Source organism: Paralichthys olivaceus, chromosome 5 (assembly GCF_024713975.1).
Source record: "Paralichthys olivaceus isolate ysfri-2021 chromosome 5, ASM2471397v2, whole genome shotgun sequence".
Classification (NCBI taxonomy): domain Eukaryota; kingdom Metazoa; phylum Chordata; class Actinopteri; order Pleuronectiformes; family Paralichthyidae; genus Paralichthys; species Paralichthys olivaceus.
The window spans coordinates 19622063-19637522 of record NC_091097.1 but is presented as its reverse complement, the minus strand read 5'-3'; the positions used below and the strand labels follow the sequence as shown (position 1 = coordinate 19637522).

Sequence of the window (15460 nt, the reverse complement as noted above, 5' to 3'; positions counted from 1 at the left end):
CACAACTAAGATCTGGATCAACAACTAAGATCTGAACCAACAACTATGATCTGGATCAACAACTAAGATCTGAACCAACAACTAAGATCTGGATCAACAACTAAGATCTGAACCACACAACTAAGATCTGGATCAACAACTAAGATCTGGACCAAGACACAACATAACCAGACAAAACACAACCCAAGATGAGATGAGACAAGTAAAAGACAACAAGAAACAACCCGACTTGAGACGAGACAAAGACAAAGACATTTATTTATTTGTGATCTAAAGATTAAAGTTGTGTAATTGTACAATATGTGCAGCAGTAATTCTTGGATTTGACTTCCTGAGTGCAGGTCCCGTGCATTAACATGAAAGTGCTGATTGAAAACATCCTCATCTGTCCACACGACGTCCCTCATGTCCCTGACGTCCCTCACGGGGTCACACCACTGAAGGTGTTGATGGGCAGCGACAGGACGTTGTTCAGATACTTGCTCAGCGGCGGCTCTCGCTCGTTACTGACGTTGAGCCTGGAGCGGAGGCTGCATCCTGGGTCCAAGCACGGAGAGACGTCTATTCTGCAGAAGAAGAAATGACGTAACTCTTTGGTTTCAACCGGCGTCAGATGATATAAAGAATAAAAACAATGCGCAGCCTCAAGAATTACCTTTGGACGTCAGTGTACGTCCTGCGAGAGTCTCTGTCCAGACACACACAGAGCGTTCGATCCTCCATCGTCCTGATTCTGAGGTTTTGTGTTCGGATTTTCTATGAAAACAGAAAAACCGTAGAAATGTAAGACAATGATTTTTAAAAAAAATCATGAACACAAGTTATTAGTAATTGAGTTCTTACTTTGTTGTCTCCCAGGTTAATGTTGTCAAAACGGACCCAGAGGAAATCCTCACCTTCACAAAGGGAAAAAATAATAATAATAATGATAATGACTCGTGTTTTCCAAAGTGATTCTTCTTTTGTTGGAATAAAAACCTAAGTGAATGCGAGCGGTGAACCTGTGGTTACAGCTGCCGGCTCTGAGGTGATCACCACGCCACACGCCATCCGCGCTTCTCCCCGTACGACTCTTCGTTTGCTTAACGACGTCTGTTAACGATAGAGACGATAAAACCAAACTCTACTATTACAGGAGAAGTTACGACCTGACTTTAATTATGAGGACGTTTGAGTACCTCTGTGTAACTGACTGAGACGACGGCACCGTGGACGATTACGGTCGACTTCTTCCTGCGTGAGGACGGTTCCTCTGTCGAGCACAACAACCCTTCACTTGATGTCACGACACACACTTGTCTGTCTGTGTCCACACACACACTTGTCTGTCTGTGTCCACACACACACACTTGTCTGTCTGTGTCCACACACACACACACTGGTGGAGATGAAGGAACTTACTTGGAAACTTTTCTTTGAGGTGTCTGAACTCCGGCATGTCGGCCTCCAGATGGGACACGAACACGTCCTCCACCACAGAGGACGCGTCACTGCCGCACCGCGTCATCTGAACACACGCTGTATTTAGCTGAAGATATTCCTACATCATGTGTCTCCACCACTGAACACTCTGTCTACTCCTGCTGAGGACGTCCCTGTCCTTATACTGTCCTCCAATCACCACTCCATGACTCCATACTACTATAGTAAATACACAGTACTCAGAGTTTCTATTGAAATATGAAAACACAAACTTGCTCTTGGACGTTTTCGTGCATGTAAATCAGTGGAGGACATCCGTCCTGTACCTTCACAGAATACATCGGCAGGTTCACTGGCTGCGTCCCACAGCGGAGGTAGTAACACAGGGTGTCCAACAGGAAGAGGTTTTGGTCCGATTCTGACTCCCTGTGATTTGTGTGCTGCAGACAGACAGACAGAGAAACGAGACGGTCCAGCTCCACTCTGAGATAAAGATGGACACCACATGTCCAAATCCTCCCACAATCCAGAAATGAGGACGGATGCGAACACTTTCATTTTACAGTTTGGAGTCTGGAGATGTACTTTTTGTTTCGTGCTGATGGAGACATTTTAAAATACTAAAAAACTACGATGCTGGATTTTATAAACGTCCTCAACTCAAATCATTATTGGTCCTGAACAAAGCCTCTCAGAGATGTTAATGTGACTGTACAGTTTTTGTCTTTTCTTTAAATCCTCAGGTACCTTCCTGGCCAGGTTGGAGATGGTGGCTCTCAGACTGTTGATGTTGCTGTTGTACCAGGGATCCACTCTCCCCAGCAAGCCGGCGAGGGACAGTCTCCCCTCGTCCTGACACGGGCCGTCCTATCAGAGACATGAAGAGATATCACATCCAGCTCTAAGGTCACACCAGTCCGTCGGTGTGGCGGTGTCACTCACGGGTGATCTGGGCTGAGGCTCCACATCGACGACGGGGACGTAGTACAACTCTAGATTCAGCTTCTTGGTCAGAATGAGACGTTTTGACTCTCGCTGTCTTTTGGGAAAGACACAGAGGACATAACTGTGCTGCACCACACAGAGAGAGAGAACCACAGACCTGCAGCTCACCGTATAGAGAGCAGAACCCTGCTGAGCCGTCCGAGCACTCGGTCGTCCCCCATCACCACCACCCGCGCTGTGAGGCACCTGCGGTCGTCTCTCAGGACACGACGGCTCCCAGGAAGCATTTCCATCTTCTCCCTCATCAGTCTCAGCTTATCTCCTGGGTTTCTTTTCTTGCAGGCATTTCTCCGTGAGATTGCTATGGACGGATTTTTGACCAGAGGCTGCAGCGTGTCCCCAAGGTCACTCTCCTTCAGACGTCTCTTGGTCCCACCGTCCTCAGACCCGTCTCTTTTGTCCTTCTTGTCTTCATCCACACTCGATCTGGAGCCGGAGCTCAGGGAGAAGTCTGCCAGCAGATTCCCTGCAGGAGACACATTTATTTAGCTCGGAACGAACAGACACATTAACAGCAGAAGTTTTTTTTTACTCACATAGATCCTCTTCGTCTGTCCACAGGAGGAAACTGATCTGTGGAAATGACAACATCCTGCTGCACACGGAGCCACAGTCTTCCTCTGTAACTTCAGAGGAAGGAGGAGAAAGATCCTGCAGGAACGTTTCTTCATGTCTCTGTTGATAATCATCGGTGCGAGCAGAACACACACCTTCTGTAGCAGCAGTTAACATGTCTCTCTGTATGTGTTGCAGTCCGTTCAGATACGTTGCACATCCACCTGCACCGTGCTTTACACTCCGCTCCACAGCTCGCACCACTTCCTCGAAGCGTTTTTCCACCATCTGATCGTCCAAAGCCTGAAATGCACAGAAGACTCAGATGTAACCTCTGCTCTGAGAACGAGGAACTTATCATCTGGGGACCATGATGCAAAACCGTAACAGTGGTGCAGTGGATTGCACTGTTGCCTGGCGTTGAGGTTCTTTATAGACCAGTGTACCTGCAGAGCCTGAGCCAGCGTGGAGCTCCTGCACGCCGTCCCCAGACCCTTCTGCATCACTCGTAGCATCAGATTCTTCTTCATGGCTGTGGGAGTGTCCCTCAACAGGCCGGACACCTCCAGGTACGTCCTCACTGTGGCCTCCAGCTGTGCAGTAAAAACATCTGGGTCTGCGAGCACAAACACCCTGAAGGAAACCAGCAAACAGGGAGGGAGGAAACAGTACGGCTTTAAACTAGTTCACTCAGGATTACGCTCGACTCCTTTTCCATGACAGGAGTTCTTCACTCACTTTTCTTGCAGGGTGAAATTCTTACTCTTCAGGTTCTGCTCAGCGATGACTCTCCTCTGGTGCAAGGAGCCTGTCGAGGAGAGGACGTGTCTGAACTTTCACGGCATTGCTCCAGTGTGAGGACAAACTGAGGACGGCCCTTTGAAAAATGTGTTGCGTTCTACCTGGAGTGGTCATTTCCGTCTGAACGCTGCTCAGAGTGCTCAGGACCACAGCAGAGTGAGGCCTCGGTAAAATCAGCAGCCTCATCAAACACTCGTGTACTCTCTGGTAAAGGCTGCGAGGAATCGTGGAATCTGACTGCAACGTTTCAGTATTAGAAAGTTAGAAACACTATGGTCACTATTACAAACGTCTCATCATCCCAGTCACACAGACGCGTCTTACCTGAATGATTGAATAGTAGAGGGTGTGCAGTATCGGGATGACGTGCACGTGGGATTGTGTTTTATGCATCTGGATCAATCGACAACAAAAAGTTCCTTTATGATCAGCTCTGGTAAATTTGCACTCTTATTTTGAAATCTGGAGGCAGAGTTGAGGGACAACCTTCTTCAGCTTCCTCTCCAGCTCCTTGACCAGCACACAGATGAGGGAGACGCTGCAGGACGGATCCACCTCCAGCTTCTTCTCAAGACTCCATCTTATCCATCCTGCAGCAGACAGATGGCGTTGGCGTCACACGTGGCGGTGCACATACGTGACGGATGAACGGGGCGAGAGGGTGAAGTTTTATTTTGTCAGAAGATGAAATGAGGAATGTGGAGCAAAGTTATGAAGCCACAAAAATAAGGACATGCAAAGATAATTAACTTTACATTGTGCAAGAATAAATCATTATTCATCTTTTTTTTATTCTATAGAAAAAGGTAAATTAAAGAAAAATGTATTTGTATTGCACCTTTCTAGTTTTATTATTTAACCACAAAATAAAAGTCATATTCATCCATTCATGCAACACGTCCTTCCTTCTAGTTAGTGGACAACCCGCTCTATATCCCCCGAGCCATTTGAGAATTCATTTCATCAAAAATTTCATTTTTTAAATAACATAATAACAATATTACCGGTTTTATCACAACTTGTATTATTCTTTCACTCTACCTTTCTGTGAAGTACATCTGCTGTTCATCTCTTTGAGCAGAGCCCGGACCTCAGTGTGCAGACTGGACTGCACAGCTGAGACAGACATGTCAGCTGAAAACACAGATCATATGTTACTGTCGTGATATTTAACCACAGGTACAAACAAAATCAGGTCCATAGGATTCTTATCAAAGCTTTAACCTGTAAAACAAGTTTGTGTGTTACAATAATTCCAAAGAGCCGAGGTGGAAATAAAGGCACGAACCTGTGAGATCTACAATTTCTCATATCTGAGAATTTATATTTATATTTCTGCTGAGTTCAGGTCTTCACACCTGATGATGTTGTTGTCAGCGGCACAACGAAGTTAAATATTAATAAATAAAAACTATTATTAATTATCGGACACATTCAAACATTTATCTACGCCTGTCCCTGAAGAAGATTCAAACTACATTTCGAATGTGTAAACGACATGCGTGCAATGATAAAACTTACCGATGTAGATTCAATTTTTCTAAAATGAAAATAAAAAACAAAGGTTTCTCCCCCGCTGCCACCGCCGAGTGAAACAACCGCACGGGCAGGACACCTCGATCCTCGCAGGAATGAAAGAGGGTGTGATTAACTCGTAGGAGGAATTTCAAGAAAGGTGAGAACAAAGAACACACACAGCTCACTGAAACATTATTTTATTCGATTGTGCGCCACATAAAAACACAGCTATGGCTTCAAAAATAAATAGCTTATATTACAAGACAAAGAGGGGGATTAAAAGAACGTACACAGTCGTAATCAAGTAATCGGTTTCTCTCAAAGTTCTGCTTCCTGTGAAATCCTCCAAACAAGAACATTAACGACATTAATTAATACACAGTGAGTCTTCTGAGATCGAAGCTGCAGAACAGACACACCGTACAAAGACAAACCTGAAATACACAGTGTGTAGGTTAAACATTATGTCACTATTATTAGGTGCCACTTCTTCTCTGCTTTCGTTTTTTCAGACGCCATTCAGTCGCCAGGTTGCGTGAGGATCCCCGCAGTGTTTGACTCCCCAGGAGTGTGTGTGTCAGGAGGCAGAGAAGGAGGTGATGGGGAGGCAGAGCAGGGAGCAGTAGGACGGGTGCAGAGGCTGAACCTGACCTGGGAGCAGCTTGTACGACCTCCAGTCCGAGCTGCTTCCTGGTTTGCAGCACAGAGACACGTCGCACCTGCAGATACACAACGTTCAGCATCACTGCATGTGTGTGTGTACATAAGTACCCTTTACAAGTATTTAGTACTTTGGTGGGAAATACTGGATTGTGATTTGTATTTATATATATCGAACACAGACTGTTTATAAAGATGGTCGACATGACAGCAAACCCTAACCCTCCTCCCCCCGGTTTTGGTTTTGATGCTATCAAATCGAGGTGAAACATCACGATTGACATAAGCAGGCGACTGAAGAAGATATTGGTCGTCAGTGATGCTGTGTTGTACCTGGTCACACTCTGGATGAACTTCTTCTCATCCTGATCCAGACACACAGCGAAGGTGGTCCCGTCGTCTCCAACGCTCACCTGCACCTCGTCCACCTTCACCTCTGACACTGAGATGTGCTGAACGGGGGGAGAGAGAGAGAGAGAGAGAGAGAGGAAGGGTTTTAAAGGTTGGACGTGCACGAGGCTGTATTTTGTACCATGGGTCAAACCACCGTTCACCTGGTTGTGGCCCTTTTTAGACTGCCTCTTCAGGACTTCTGTCATCGTCAGCTGCAGAGTCTCTGTTCTTGAATCTGCACACACACACAGACACACACACACACACCGTTTGATTCTCTTAGACTTCACAACGTTTGCAAAAAAAAACCAAAGAACGGAGATAGCGGGCCTGTGGTAATCACCGTCACTGAGGTGCTCAGGCTTCCTGCAGGCTTTGTGAAGATTAATTGATGTGCAGACAATCTCCGTGTTGATCCACTGACCCCTGCCGCTCACAGCCACCTGTGACGAGAGGGAAGACGAGTGAGTTCCAGCCGTGAACTTTTAACAAATGTCTGATTGTTTGAGTGGCAGGAACAATACCTTGTTGAAGGCCACGCTCAGTGTCAGAGGGACAGCCCGACGCTCCTCATCGATTCCAAACCTTTTGCTGGCGGCTCCTGTACAAGCACAGAGCGGTTCACATTACACTGTAATGTGTGTGTGTGAGTGTGTGTGTGTTGTGGTTGTCTGGGTATGTCTGTGAGAGTGAGACTCACCCATGGCTTTAACAGCTCTGGTTCCAGCCGAGTGCCCGAGCTCCAGAGAATGAACAAACACTTCCCTTCTCCTCTCTCCTCCAGCCAGGGTGAGCTGCAGAGGAAGAGACAGGTGAGTCAGCAGTGATGGGTCGTCACACAGGTATTCACTAGAGTGTCAGTGTGTGTGTGTGTGTGTGTGTGTGTGTGTCCCACCTCCGCCTGGTAGAGCGGCACCAGAACAGGCTGGTCTGCATGTCTGCAATAATAAAGCACCAGCTGGGCCAGCAGTGAAAGACGCTCCCCGCTGCTGCTTCCCTCTGAGACGTCAGCGTCCTTACAGCCCGTCTGAGTCACACAGAGGAAATTACACATTAATACACATGAAGCAAGAAAATGAAACATTTTCCACAGTTTAAGTTTCCGAGCTCAAACCACGACGAGTTCTCTTTACTTTCCTCTGAATGTATGAACCGGAGCGTACCTGACAGAGGACGTCAGAGGACAGGCTGAGCAGACTGAGGACGTTGCGCTCGTACCAGGGATCCATCGCGCCCAACATCTGGGCTACGTGTGTCGTACTGTCCTCCAATACGGCGCCATTAGACTCCTGTCAGAGGGAAGGGACAAAAAGGTTTTAACGACTTTTCCTGTGACGATTTACACGACTGTCTGTATTATGATGCTTTTATCAATGGTTTAAAGTTTGAATCAGTAGAGACGTCGCTCTGTCTCACCGCAGACACGGCAGCTCTAGCTGAACTTCCTGTCTGGCCTTCAACAGGCGTGTGTCCTCCTGAGCGCCGCGTACTTCTCCTTTTGGTGGGGACAAAGTAAAACTGCAGTTTGCACATCTTGGTGAGTCTGGGACATTTGCACTCTTTCTGCTGCAGGTCACTGTACGCCCTGGCCAGCCTGCCGGCCTCTCTGTCCCCTCCGAACACCACCACTCTGACCAGGGTGGGCCCCTCTGCCACGTCGCCCTCGTCACAGCTCAGGATCGGCCTTCTGCGGACACACATGTGCTTCTGGGGGGAAGGAGGACTGGCGGTATCATTGGACGCCTGTCTGGACAGGGACCTGGAGTATTTGAGTGGTGTCCTGGTTCTTTGAACGTCTTTGGTGAAGTCTCTGCGATAACCCATGCTCTGGGCTCGGCGGCAAGCGCTCGGGCTGCGGGGGTTCTTGAAAAGCATGGAGATGCGCTCCACGCCTAACAGGGACCTGGACTTCTTCTTGGGTTTCTTCCTAGGTTTCGGTTGGCTGTCCTGTCCCTCCTCCTCGTGGCCTGCGTCCTCGCTCAAGTCACTCTCCACGCCGGATGAGGCGGACGGCAAGGACGAGCCGGAGGAGAGAGAGTAGCAGGAAAACATGGAGTCCCTGGAGGACGAGGACGTGGTGGAGATGCGGTGGTTTGGAAACTCCTGGTCCGCTTTGCTTCCCTCCAACTCTTCTTCCTCATCCACACTGGTGTCGTTATTATCGTCCTCGTCTATCTCTGCTTTCAGGAAACAGTCGGCAGTCGAATCCAGATCCGACTCGCTCGTGAGGATTTCATTCAGAAAGTCTGCGTGAACGAAGAAAGAGGAGTTTTAAAGTTCAAGATAAATCTCCGATACACGATGCAGACATGAGGAGCTGTTTAAACTAATTACCAAAGTTGTCGTTCTCCCAGGTACACGTGCGACATTTGGGGACGGGCAGCATGAACGTCTCAACCGACCCTGAAGAGAGGAGGGGGTTGGTTAAAGAAGCTTGAGATCAGTGATGGTTGGATTTGAGGTTTATCTGCCACCATGATATTCTGTGTTTCTGTCTCACCGGTGTTTGTGCAGCCACGAGCCGGAACAGGAACAAGACCTTCTCTGATCCTCTCCATGTTGTTCAGGAGCCTCTGCCTCGCTGTGCTGAAATCTGCTGCCGACGCTGCCATCTGCATGTTCTCGGTCACTTCCTGCAGGAGCCGCTCCAGCTCCTCCGTCCGCTTCGTCTGGAGGAACAGGACGTTTGTTTCAGGACGGATTTAAAAGAAAAAGAAGAAGTGGTACAGAGGTGCCCGGTGCTGGTCAGTCACCTGCAGGGCGGCGTGAAGAGCCTGCAGCTCGTATTTGTTGCCCAGAACCGCCTGGAAGCCGTGCTGGATGAGGGTGGTGAGGACGTCTCTGTTGGAGGACTGGGTGCTGCTCAGCTGCTCGGAGACGGACTGGACCTCGGGAGGGACGTCTTCCTCTGGACTCACTAACAGTACCGTCCTTACGAAGACACATTCAGGTCGTTAAAGTGAACTCAGGGTGTAGATGCAACAAGGCAAAGATAAGTGTGATAAGTAAATAAATAAATAACTGAGTTATTTGATGCTATAAAAACGTGGAATCTTCATCAACAGATAGTGGGAGGAAGAGGAGGCAGGCAGATAATGTTGTTAATGACAGTCTGAGGCTACTCACATGGTTTTAGAGCTGTGGATCTCGGAGGAAAACCCCTGCTCTGCCCTCACCATTCTCTGAAATGAAATACCTGCACCAAAAATAAAACACCAGCTCGATATGATCACAATGATACACGGAGAAAACCAGTTATTACCTTTCCTGCTGTCGCTAAATGTCCTTCTCTGCTACTAGATTTCCTGATATTATCTTGTCACTGCTCTCGGCCTCTCCCTGGATTAAAAAGTGCCCTTGAAGAACATACCTGGAGCTCTGAGCTCCTGCTGCATGACGCTCAGCAGGCGTTTACTGGCGGAGCTGCACGGCTCAGGCCAGGACAGAAAACTGTGGAACAACAGGTAGGCCTCCCGCATAACGTCACAGTCTGGAGCCACGTACGGAGCCTGAGGAAGACACAGACGTTAACAAAGAATAAAAGAAATATTCTATAATGCAATGAAACGAATACCCCCAGTGGTCGGTGCTTGTTCGTTAACTACAGCCACTCACTTTTAGGAGGGTTGAAGAGAACAAGAGCAAGAGGGGAACCACCAGTTCATACTGAGAGCGCTCCAGCACCTGAAAAACAGAGAAAAACCCTGGAAATGTTTCCTCACATCGCACCGAGCCGTTTGAAAAATCAGGTCAAACTTGTTTTGTCCAGTACCTCTTTTGTTTTCCTCAGTATTTTCTGCAGAAGGATAAGGAAGTTGTGGGGATTTCGCTTCACAAGTTCCTCCAAACACCAGCGGTTCATGCACAGCCCAGCTATAAGACAGACACACGAAAAAAAAACGACAACCGTGCTTATTTCTCCTTTGAGGTTTGATTCCGATGACGGATGAACAAAATACTTTTTAACAAAGACAGGACAGATGATTACAACACACCATGTTGCCAAAGCTCTTAATGAAGACGTAATCGAGCATTAGTAAGATATGAAGTAATGATACTCCTCCACGCTGTCTCTCACTCATCTGACTTTCGCTTCTCATTTCACTCTACATGATGGACAACATGTTCCCGGTTATTTAATGTTCTGCATTATCTGAGCATTATAAGCAGGTATCATGGGATGAGGGGGGGGGGGTCTTACCGTTCCAGAGCTGTTTGTCCGGAGTGTCCAGACCCAGGTCACAGAGGCAGCGCTCCAGGACGTGCTGGATTCGATCCTCCGTGCACGAGCTCTGCTCCATTTTCTGCTGCGGTGTCCACACTCAAACCCTGAAGATCAATCAACAGGAAGTCCCACTATAAAAACGAGAATGACACCCTGTTCTTGTGTTCCGGGACACCAATATATATCAAGTCACTGCAATAGTGACTTCCTGTTATTGCCGCTGCCAACACTTCATAACCATTATTGTTCCTGTCCAGAGACAAACACATTTCAGACACACACAGAGCTGCAGACCACAGTAAAGACGTCCGGGCAGAAGGTGCAGCCTGCCACTTCCTCTCAGGACCCGTGAGTCACAGTGTGTGTGAGAGAAGCGGAGGTGAGCTGGTCCGAAACCCCTCTACTTCTACTTTTTCATTCTTAAAAACAGCTGCTCACGCCAGATTTCGTAAATGACTCAGAGCCTGCATGGAAATGAAACTTCCCATTTGATCCATCTAAGTTACTGCAGCAAGTAAAGAAACGTCTCGTGTACCCAAAGTTTCAAAACCCAGAATGCAACTGAATTAAACCAGCAGTGGAGAAAAAGAGAGAATTACTGTGACTCCTGTGGTTAGAGTGTCTGCGCACTGAGCGACCAACACTCAAACCACAGCGACCACACAGATAAATACACAGTTTGGGAAACAATGAAAATTTCTCTGGTCCTTTAACGTTAGCAGGTTTTAAATGGCAGAGTTTCCTCCTGTGCCTGTTGCGATAAATCAAAATCAATCAGATCGGACAGAAGCGAGACGTCTCCCTCGTAATGAAAACAAATATTTCCCCAGGGAGTCTTCTGTACGTTCAGTCTCCAGGATGTGGATTTTCATATATATATATACACGGAAGCTGCAGTTGTGACCAGCTGGAGTCAAGACATATGACCTCCAGTGAGATTAAACAGGAAAGAAGCTTCCGAGAAGAAAGAAAGAAAGATATGAATGAATGAATGCTCTTTAAGAAATGTTTCACCATTTATCTGTAACTTTCAAACATTTCATCTATTCGCTGACTATTTAGTTTATTGATTTCCAGCTGCTTTACACCTGTATATTATTATTATGATTATGATTATTATTATCTTTCCATCGTCTTCTGATTCTCCAGGCTCGGGTCGTGGAGGCAGCGGGCAAAATATTATTACTATGAAGCTATTCCACAATCTTTTATTGTAACACTCAAATCAATTAAAACAGGAATAAACTGACATGCCACACACACACACACACACACACACACACACACACACACACACCCAACAGGGAGGAGGGATACACAACTGTGCAGAACCTGGCATATCCCGACATACGAGCCCATTGATTGTCCGCTGAGGAAGCAGGTGTTTTTCCATTGTATGTAGTCGTGCAACATTGTCCGGCTCTGCCATGCATTGACATTGACTCTGTTACCTAGTCAATGTAAAAACATCCTGGTAAAAACCCCTGAGGCTTAATTTAAACACAGGATCATTTAAATGCAGATGCTGCTGTAGTTGCACGTGTTAAAGTGAAGGAAAGACGAAGGAGAATGAGTCGTGATGCTCGAGGTGGATAGGACGAGGTGAAGCCGCCCAAACACATCTTTTCAACGCTGTAATAACGAGTTAAACGCTTTAGCAAACAGCCTGAATGCTGTGTAATGCTGTGTAACCCTGTGTGCACTGGCATCTGCTTTAAACTGATGTTGTTAGAAGGGGAACAGGAAATGTGCAGAGCTTGAAAAACACTTTGCAGTTAGATCGCATAAAAGTTGTGCAACGGAGGCTCGGTCCTGCAAGAGGTGTATGAAGCGATAAAATGAAATCTCCGTCCTGAGGCCAGCCGACGACACACAGACACACTGGGCGTAATTTGCACGTGTTGAAACTTCAAGTTAGAAATAAACAGTTGCTTTGCAGATAGAGAAAGACTCAATCTCTTACCTTAAACTGCAGTTATCAGTGCCCTACATCGTCGCCCTGATCGACCACATGTGGCAGAGTGGAGGGAAACGACGCAGAGAAAACATCCTCCTCTGCTGGTGCTCGTCTAAAATAGATCCTCCGGCTGCACAGTCCGGAGAGCGTGTGCTGCAAAACAGGAACTGAATGATTCTTTATGCTGAGGTGGTTTGCGCCACATTGTGCCGATGATCAGTGGTGACACAAGAACGTCTGTAGAACACCACTCACTGTCATTCATGAAATAAAGAATAAGAGAGACGTGAAACTTTACTTGATGATCGACTTGAATTAAATGTTAATGTTTTGCATGACGTTGTCAGTTTCAGCTGTAGACTCAAGGAACAGCAGCCTAATAAATCGAATCATCTCCCAATTACATCCTGTGACTGGATGTTCCCATTATACATTAACGTGTCAATGCAAAGTGGAATAAATACAATCGAATGTTTAAAAATATACATGAAATTGTGTTATTTAAACTCGCTCAGACGTACAGTTCGACTGTTCAGGCAACATATTATAAATTAAATATGTAACACAAACTCACGTATGGATATGTAATTGCTGCACCATTGCAAAAATTAAATAAATATCCACATGAAAGGAACATGTCATGTATTTTGGAACATTTCCGGATCTGTGGTTCTGTTCGTTTTTGTCAAAACACATTTTGTGAGAGATTACGCAAGTAAAACACATCCTGATGTTAAGTCTGGAGATAAATGTGCATCTCTAGCACTTGTTCAAATTACAAGAATTTAATTGCAGCGCAGGTATTTGACTTGTAGTTTAACTTTCCTACCAGAAGATGTCCCTGCTCCCTCTCCCTCCGCAGAGACACCCACCAGGCTCCTCTCCTCTCGGAGTGAGTGGACCCCCTTTTCTGTGGATCAACAGGGAGGGAATGGGACAGACAGAGATAGAGGTGGGCAGAGGTGTGACTGAGTGGACAGACGGAGGCAGAGGAGGACTCAGAGCCAGCTGGGCATCTGCCACATCTTATTTTTATTTAGATCGGTTCAAAGGGAGAGGGGGACTAGCAGGAGTTTTTCGTGCGTAAACGACATCGCTTGTTCTCCAAATTCTCAGTAGTTGCGCTTCACTTTCAGACTGAGGAGTTTATTTGGAGGTAGAGTCCTGGGTGGAGTTTTCTTTACCTCGTAAGATTATTTCACACACATTTGTTGTTTCATGCTTCGTGTCCAAGTTTTTTTTTCTTCCAAATATCTCCGCGCATCACTGATGTGCGTAATTACTTGCGCTGACTTTGTCTTTATCGTAATTCCTGCAGTGTTATTAATGTTGTGTCTTCGTTGCATTGCAGCGCATGAGTCCCTGCGGCGCACGGATTACAATGCAGATGCTCCTGGAGGTCTGGCTCACCTTGGTGTCAGTTTCTGCGCTGACCAGAGGCGTCTTCGCAGGATACGGGCTGAGCATGTTCGCAGCGCAGTCGTCTCCTCCAGACCCGTGCTACGATGAGAACGGGAACCCGCGGAGGTGCATCCCCGACTTCGTCAACTCCGCTTTCGGGAAGGACGTGCGCGTATCCAGCACCTGCGGCAGCCCGGCCTCCAGGTACTGCGTGGTGACCGAGAAGGGCGAGGAGAGGTCGAGGGACTGTCACACCTGCGACGCCGGCGATCCCAAGAAGTCCCATCCACCCGCGTACCTGACGGACCTCAACAACCCGCACAACCTCACCTGCTGGCAGTCTGAGAACTACATGCAGTACCCGCAGAACGTCACCCTCACCTTGTCCCTGGGGAAAAAGTTTGAGGTCACCTATGTGAGCCTGCAGTTCTGCTCACCTAGACCCGAGTCCATGGCCATCTACAAGTCCATGGACTACGGTAAATCCTGGGTGCCCTTCCAGTTTTATTCCACGCAGTGTAAGAAGATGTACAACAGGCAGAACAAGGCGGCAATCACCAAGCAGAACGAGCAAGAGGCCATCTGCACCGACTCCCACACCGACATGCACCCTCTGACCGGCGGGCTCATCGCCTTCAGCACCCTGGACGGGAGACCGTCCGCGCACGACTTCGACAACTCCCCGGTGCTGCAGGACTGGGTGACGGCCACCGACATCAAGGTGATCTTCAGCCGGCTCCACACCTTCGGGGACGAGAACGAGGACGACTCGGAGCTGGCCCGCGACTCCTACTTTTACGCGGTGTCGGACCTGCAGGTCGGAGGACGGTGCAAGTGCAACGGGCACGCGTCGAAGTGCGTGAAGGACCGAGAGGGGAATCTGGTGTGCGAGTGCAAGCACAACACTGCGGGACCGGAGTGCGACAGGTGCAAACCTTTCCACTATGACCGCCCGTGGCAGCGCGCCACGGCCAGAGAGGCCAACGAGTGCATCGGTAAGTCTCTCGCCGTGTTGTCCTTCATTCACTGTGGAGCTGCTGCAGCGTTTAAAATTATTCTTCACTAAATTAATTCTGCACATTCACGGAATAGATGAGGTTAAATATGAGCCACTTTTATTTCCACTTGGCGCTTTACGCACAGAAATTGCGCACCGGCCAGTTGTTTATTCGTTAATGTGAATTTACTTGCTGGGAATTAAATACAGATACAGATCTAGTCTGAAAAGATTATCATACTAATTTGCCTTTTCTTTGTTATTTAGAGGTTAAATGAATTTGTGGTCAAATAATTAAATGAAGAGAGAAGAAGGCCTCGATTAGAAACCTCACGACCTAAACTGCAAAGTAATGATAATTATAAAATGTTTATAATGTTTTAATCAAATTAAATTAACTAATGTTTAACGAAATTAATACACATACTTAATTGCCTCTTATTATAATTTCAAATAAGGAAAATGTGGCACATATTTACATACATATAATTTAGGCCTAAATAAACTGCAAGTCATTTACATAAAT

General features: G+C 47.1%; 3 protein-coding genes across 7 annotated transcripts in view; 1 reads left to right on the top strand and 2 right to left on the bottom strand.

Annotated features, from left to right (window-relative positions):
• Nucleotides 1–240: 240 nt before the first annotated feature.
• Nucleotides 241–5446, bottom strand: pik3r6b (phosphoinositide-3-kinase, regulatory subunit 6b). Of its 3 annotated transcripts, none has more exons than XM_069524673.1 (18): nt 5305–5446; nt 4825–4917; nt 4270–4373; nt 4108–4176; nt 3885–4020; nt 3721–3790; nt 3429–3615; nt 2964–3285; nt 2536–2893; nt 2365–2461; nt 2170–2289; nt 1749–1862; nt 1402–1507; nt 1179–1252; nt 1002–1092; nt 844–896; nt 656–756; nt 241–561 (listed from the first exon to the last, which is right to left on the bottom strand). In XM_069524673.1, exons 2-18 carry the CDS (start codon nt 4910–4912, stop codon nt 504–506), a joined length of 2148 nt encoding a protein of 715 aa, XP_069380774.1. In that variant the 5' UTR covers nt 4913–4917; nt 5305–5446; the 3' UTR covers nt 241–503. The 3 variants fall into 3 exon arrangements, with proteins under 3 accessions (XP_069380774.1, XP_069380773.1, XP_069380775.1); XM_069524672.1 differs by having other exon boundaries at nt 241–566; nt 5305–5442; XM_069524674.1 differs by lacking the exons at nt 1002–1092; nt 1179–1252 and having other exon boundaries at nt 241–566; nt 5305–5442.
• Nucleotides 5447–5482: 36 nt separating this feature from the next.
• Nucleotides 5483–13498, bottom strand: LOC109646901 (phosphoinositide 3-kinase regulatory subunit 5-like). Of its 2 annotated transcripts, none has more exons than XM_069524671.1 (19): nt 13366–13498; nt 12543–12689; nt 10556–10710; nt 10127–10227; nt 9970–10038; nt 9725–9863; nt 9481–9550; nt 9108–9285; nt 8855–9023; nt 8689–8757; nt 7771–8600; nt 7518–7643; nt 7250–7381; nt 7055–7148; nt 6879–6955; nt 6698–6797; nt 6516–6589; nt 6295–6413; nt 5483–6020 (listed from the first exon to the last, which is right to left on the bottom strand). In XM_069524671.1, exons 3-19 carry the CDS (start codon nt 10653–10655, stop codon nt 5879–5881), a joined length of 2589 nt encoding a protein of 862 aa, XP_069380772.1. In that variant the 5' UTR covers nt 10656–10710; nt 12543–12689; nt 13366–13498; the 3' UTR covers nt 5483–5878. The 2 variants fall into 2 exon arrangements, with proteins under 2 accessions (XP_069380772.1, XP_069380771.1); XM_069524670.1 differs by having other exon boundaries at nt 10556–10683.
• A 52-nt stretch (nt 13499–13550) lies between these two features.
• ntn1b (netrin 1b) overlaps nt 13551–15460 on the top strand; it is a 36275-nt gene continuing 34365 nt past the window's right edge. The window contains exons 1-2 of one of the 2 annotated variants that reach the window (XM_069524676.1): nt 13551–13692; nt 13888–14932. In XM_069524676.1, coding sequence (XP_069380777.1) covers nt 13891–14932 — 1042 coding nt within the window. In that variant the 5' untranslated portion in view covers nt 13551–13692; nt 13888–13890. Of the gene's footprint in view, nt 13724–13887; nt 14933–15460 lie in introns of both variants that reach the window. The other variant, XM_069524675.1, reaches the window with a different exon arrangement.

Bases quoted from the DNA above. Each gene is read 5' to 3' on its own strand.
- LOC109646901 (XM_069524671.1), bottom strand. From the start codon at position 10,655: ATGGAGCAGAGCTCGTGCACGGAGGATCGAATCCAGCACGTCCTGGAG. The intron at 10,039-10,126 runs GTACTGGACAAA...TCTGTTTTTCAG, and splicing joins TACTGAGGAAAACAAAAGAG to GTGCTGGAGCGCTCTCAGTA. The intron at 6,798-6,878 runs GTATTGTTCCTG...CTCTCGTCACAG, and splicing joins TGAGCGTGGCCTTCAACAAG to GTGGCTGTGAGCGGCAGGGG.
- pik3r6b (XM_069524672.1), bottom strand. From the start codon at position 4,912: ATGTCTGTCTCAGCTGTGCAGTCCAGTCTGCACACTGAGGTCCGGGCT. The intron at 2,462-2,535 runs GTGAGCTGCAGG...CTTTCCCAAAAG, and splicing joins AGGGTTCTGCTCTCTATACG to ACAGCGAGAGTCAAAACGTC. The intron at 1,253-1,401 runs GTAAGTTCCTTC...TGTGCTCGACAG, and splicing joins CCTCAAAGAAAAGTTTCCAA to AGGAACCGTCCTCACGCAGG.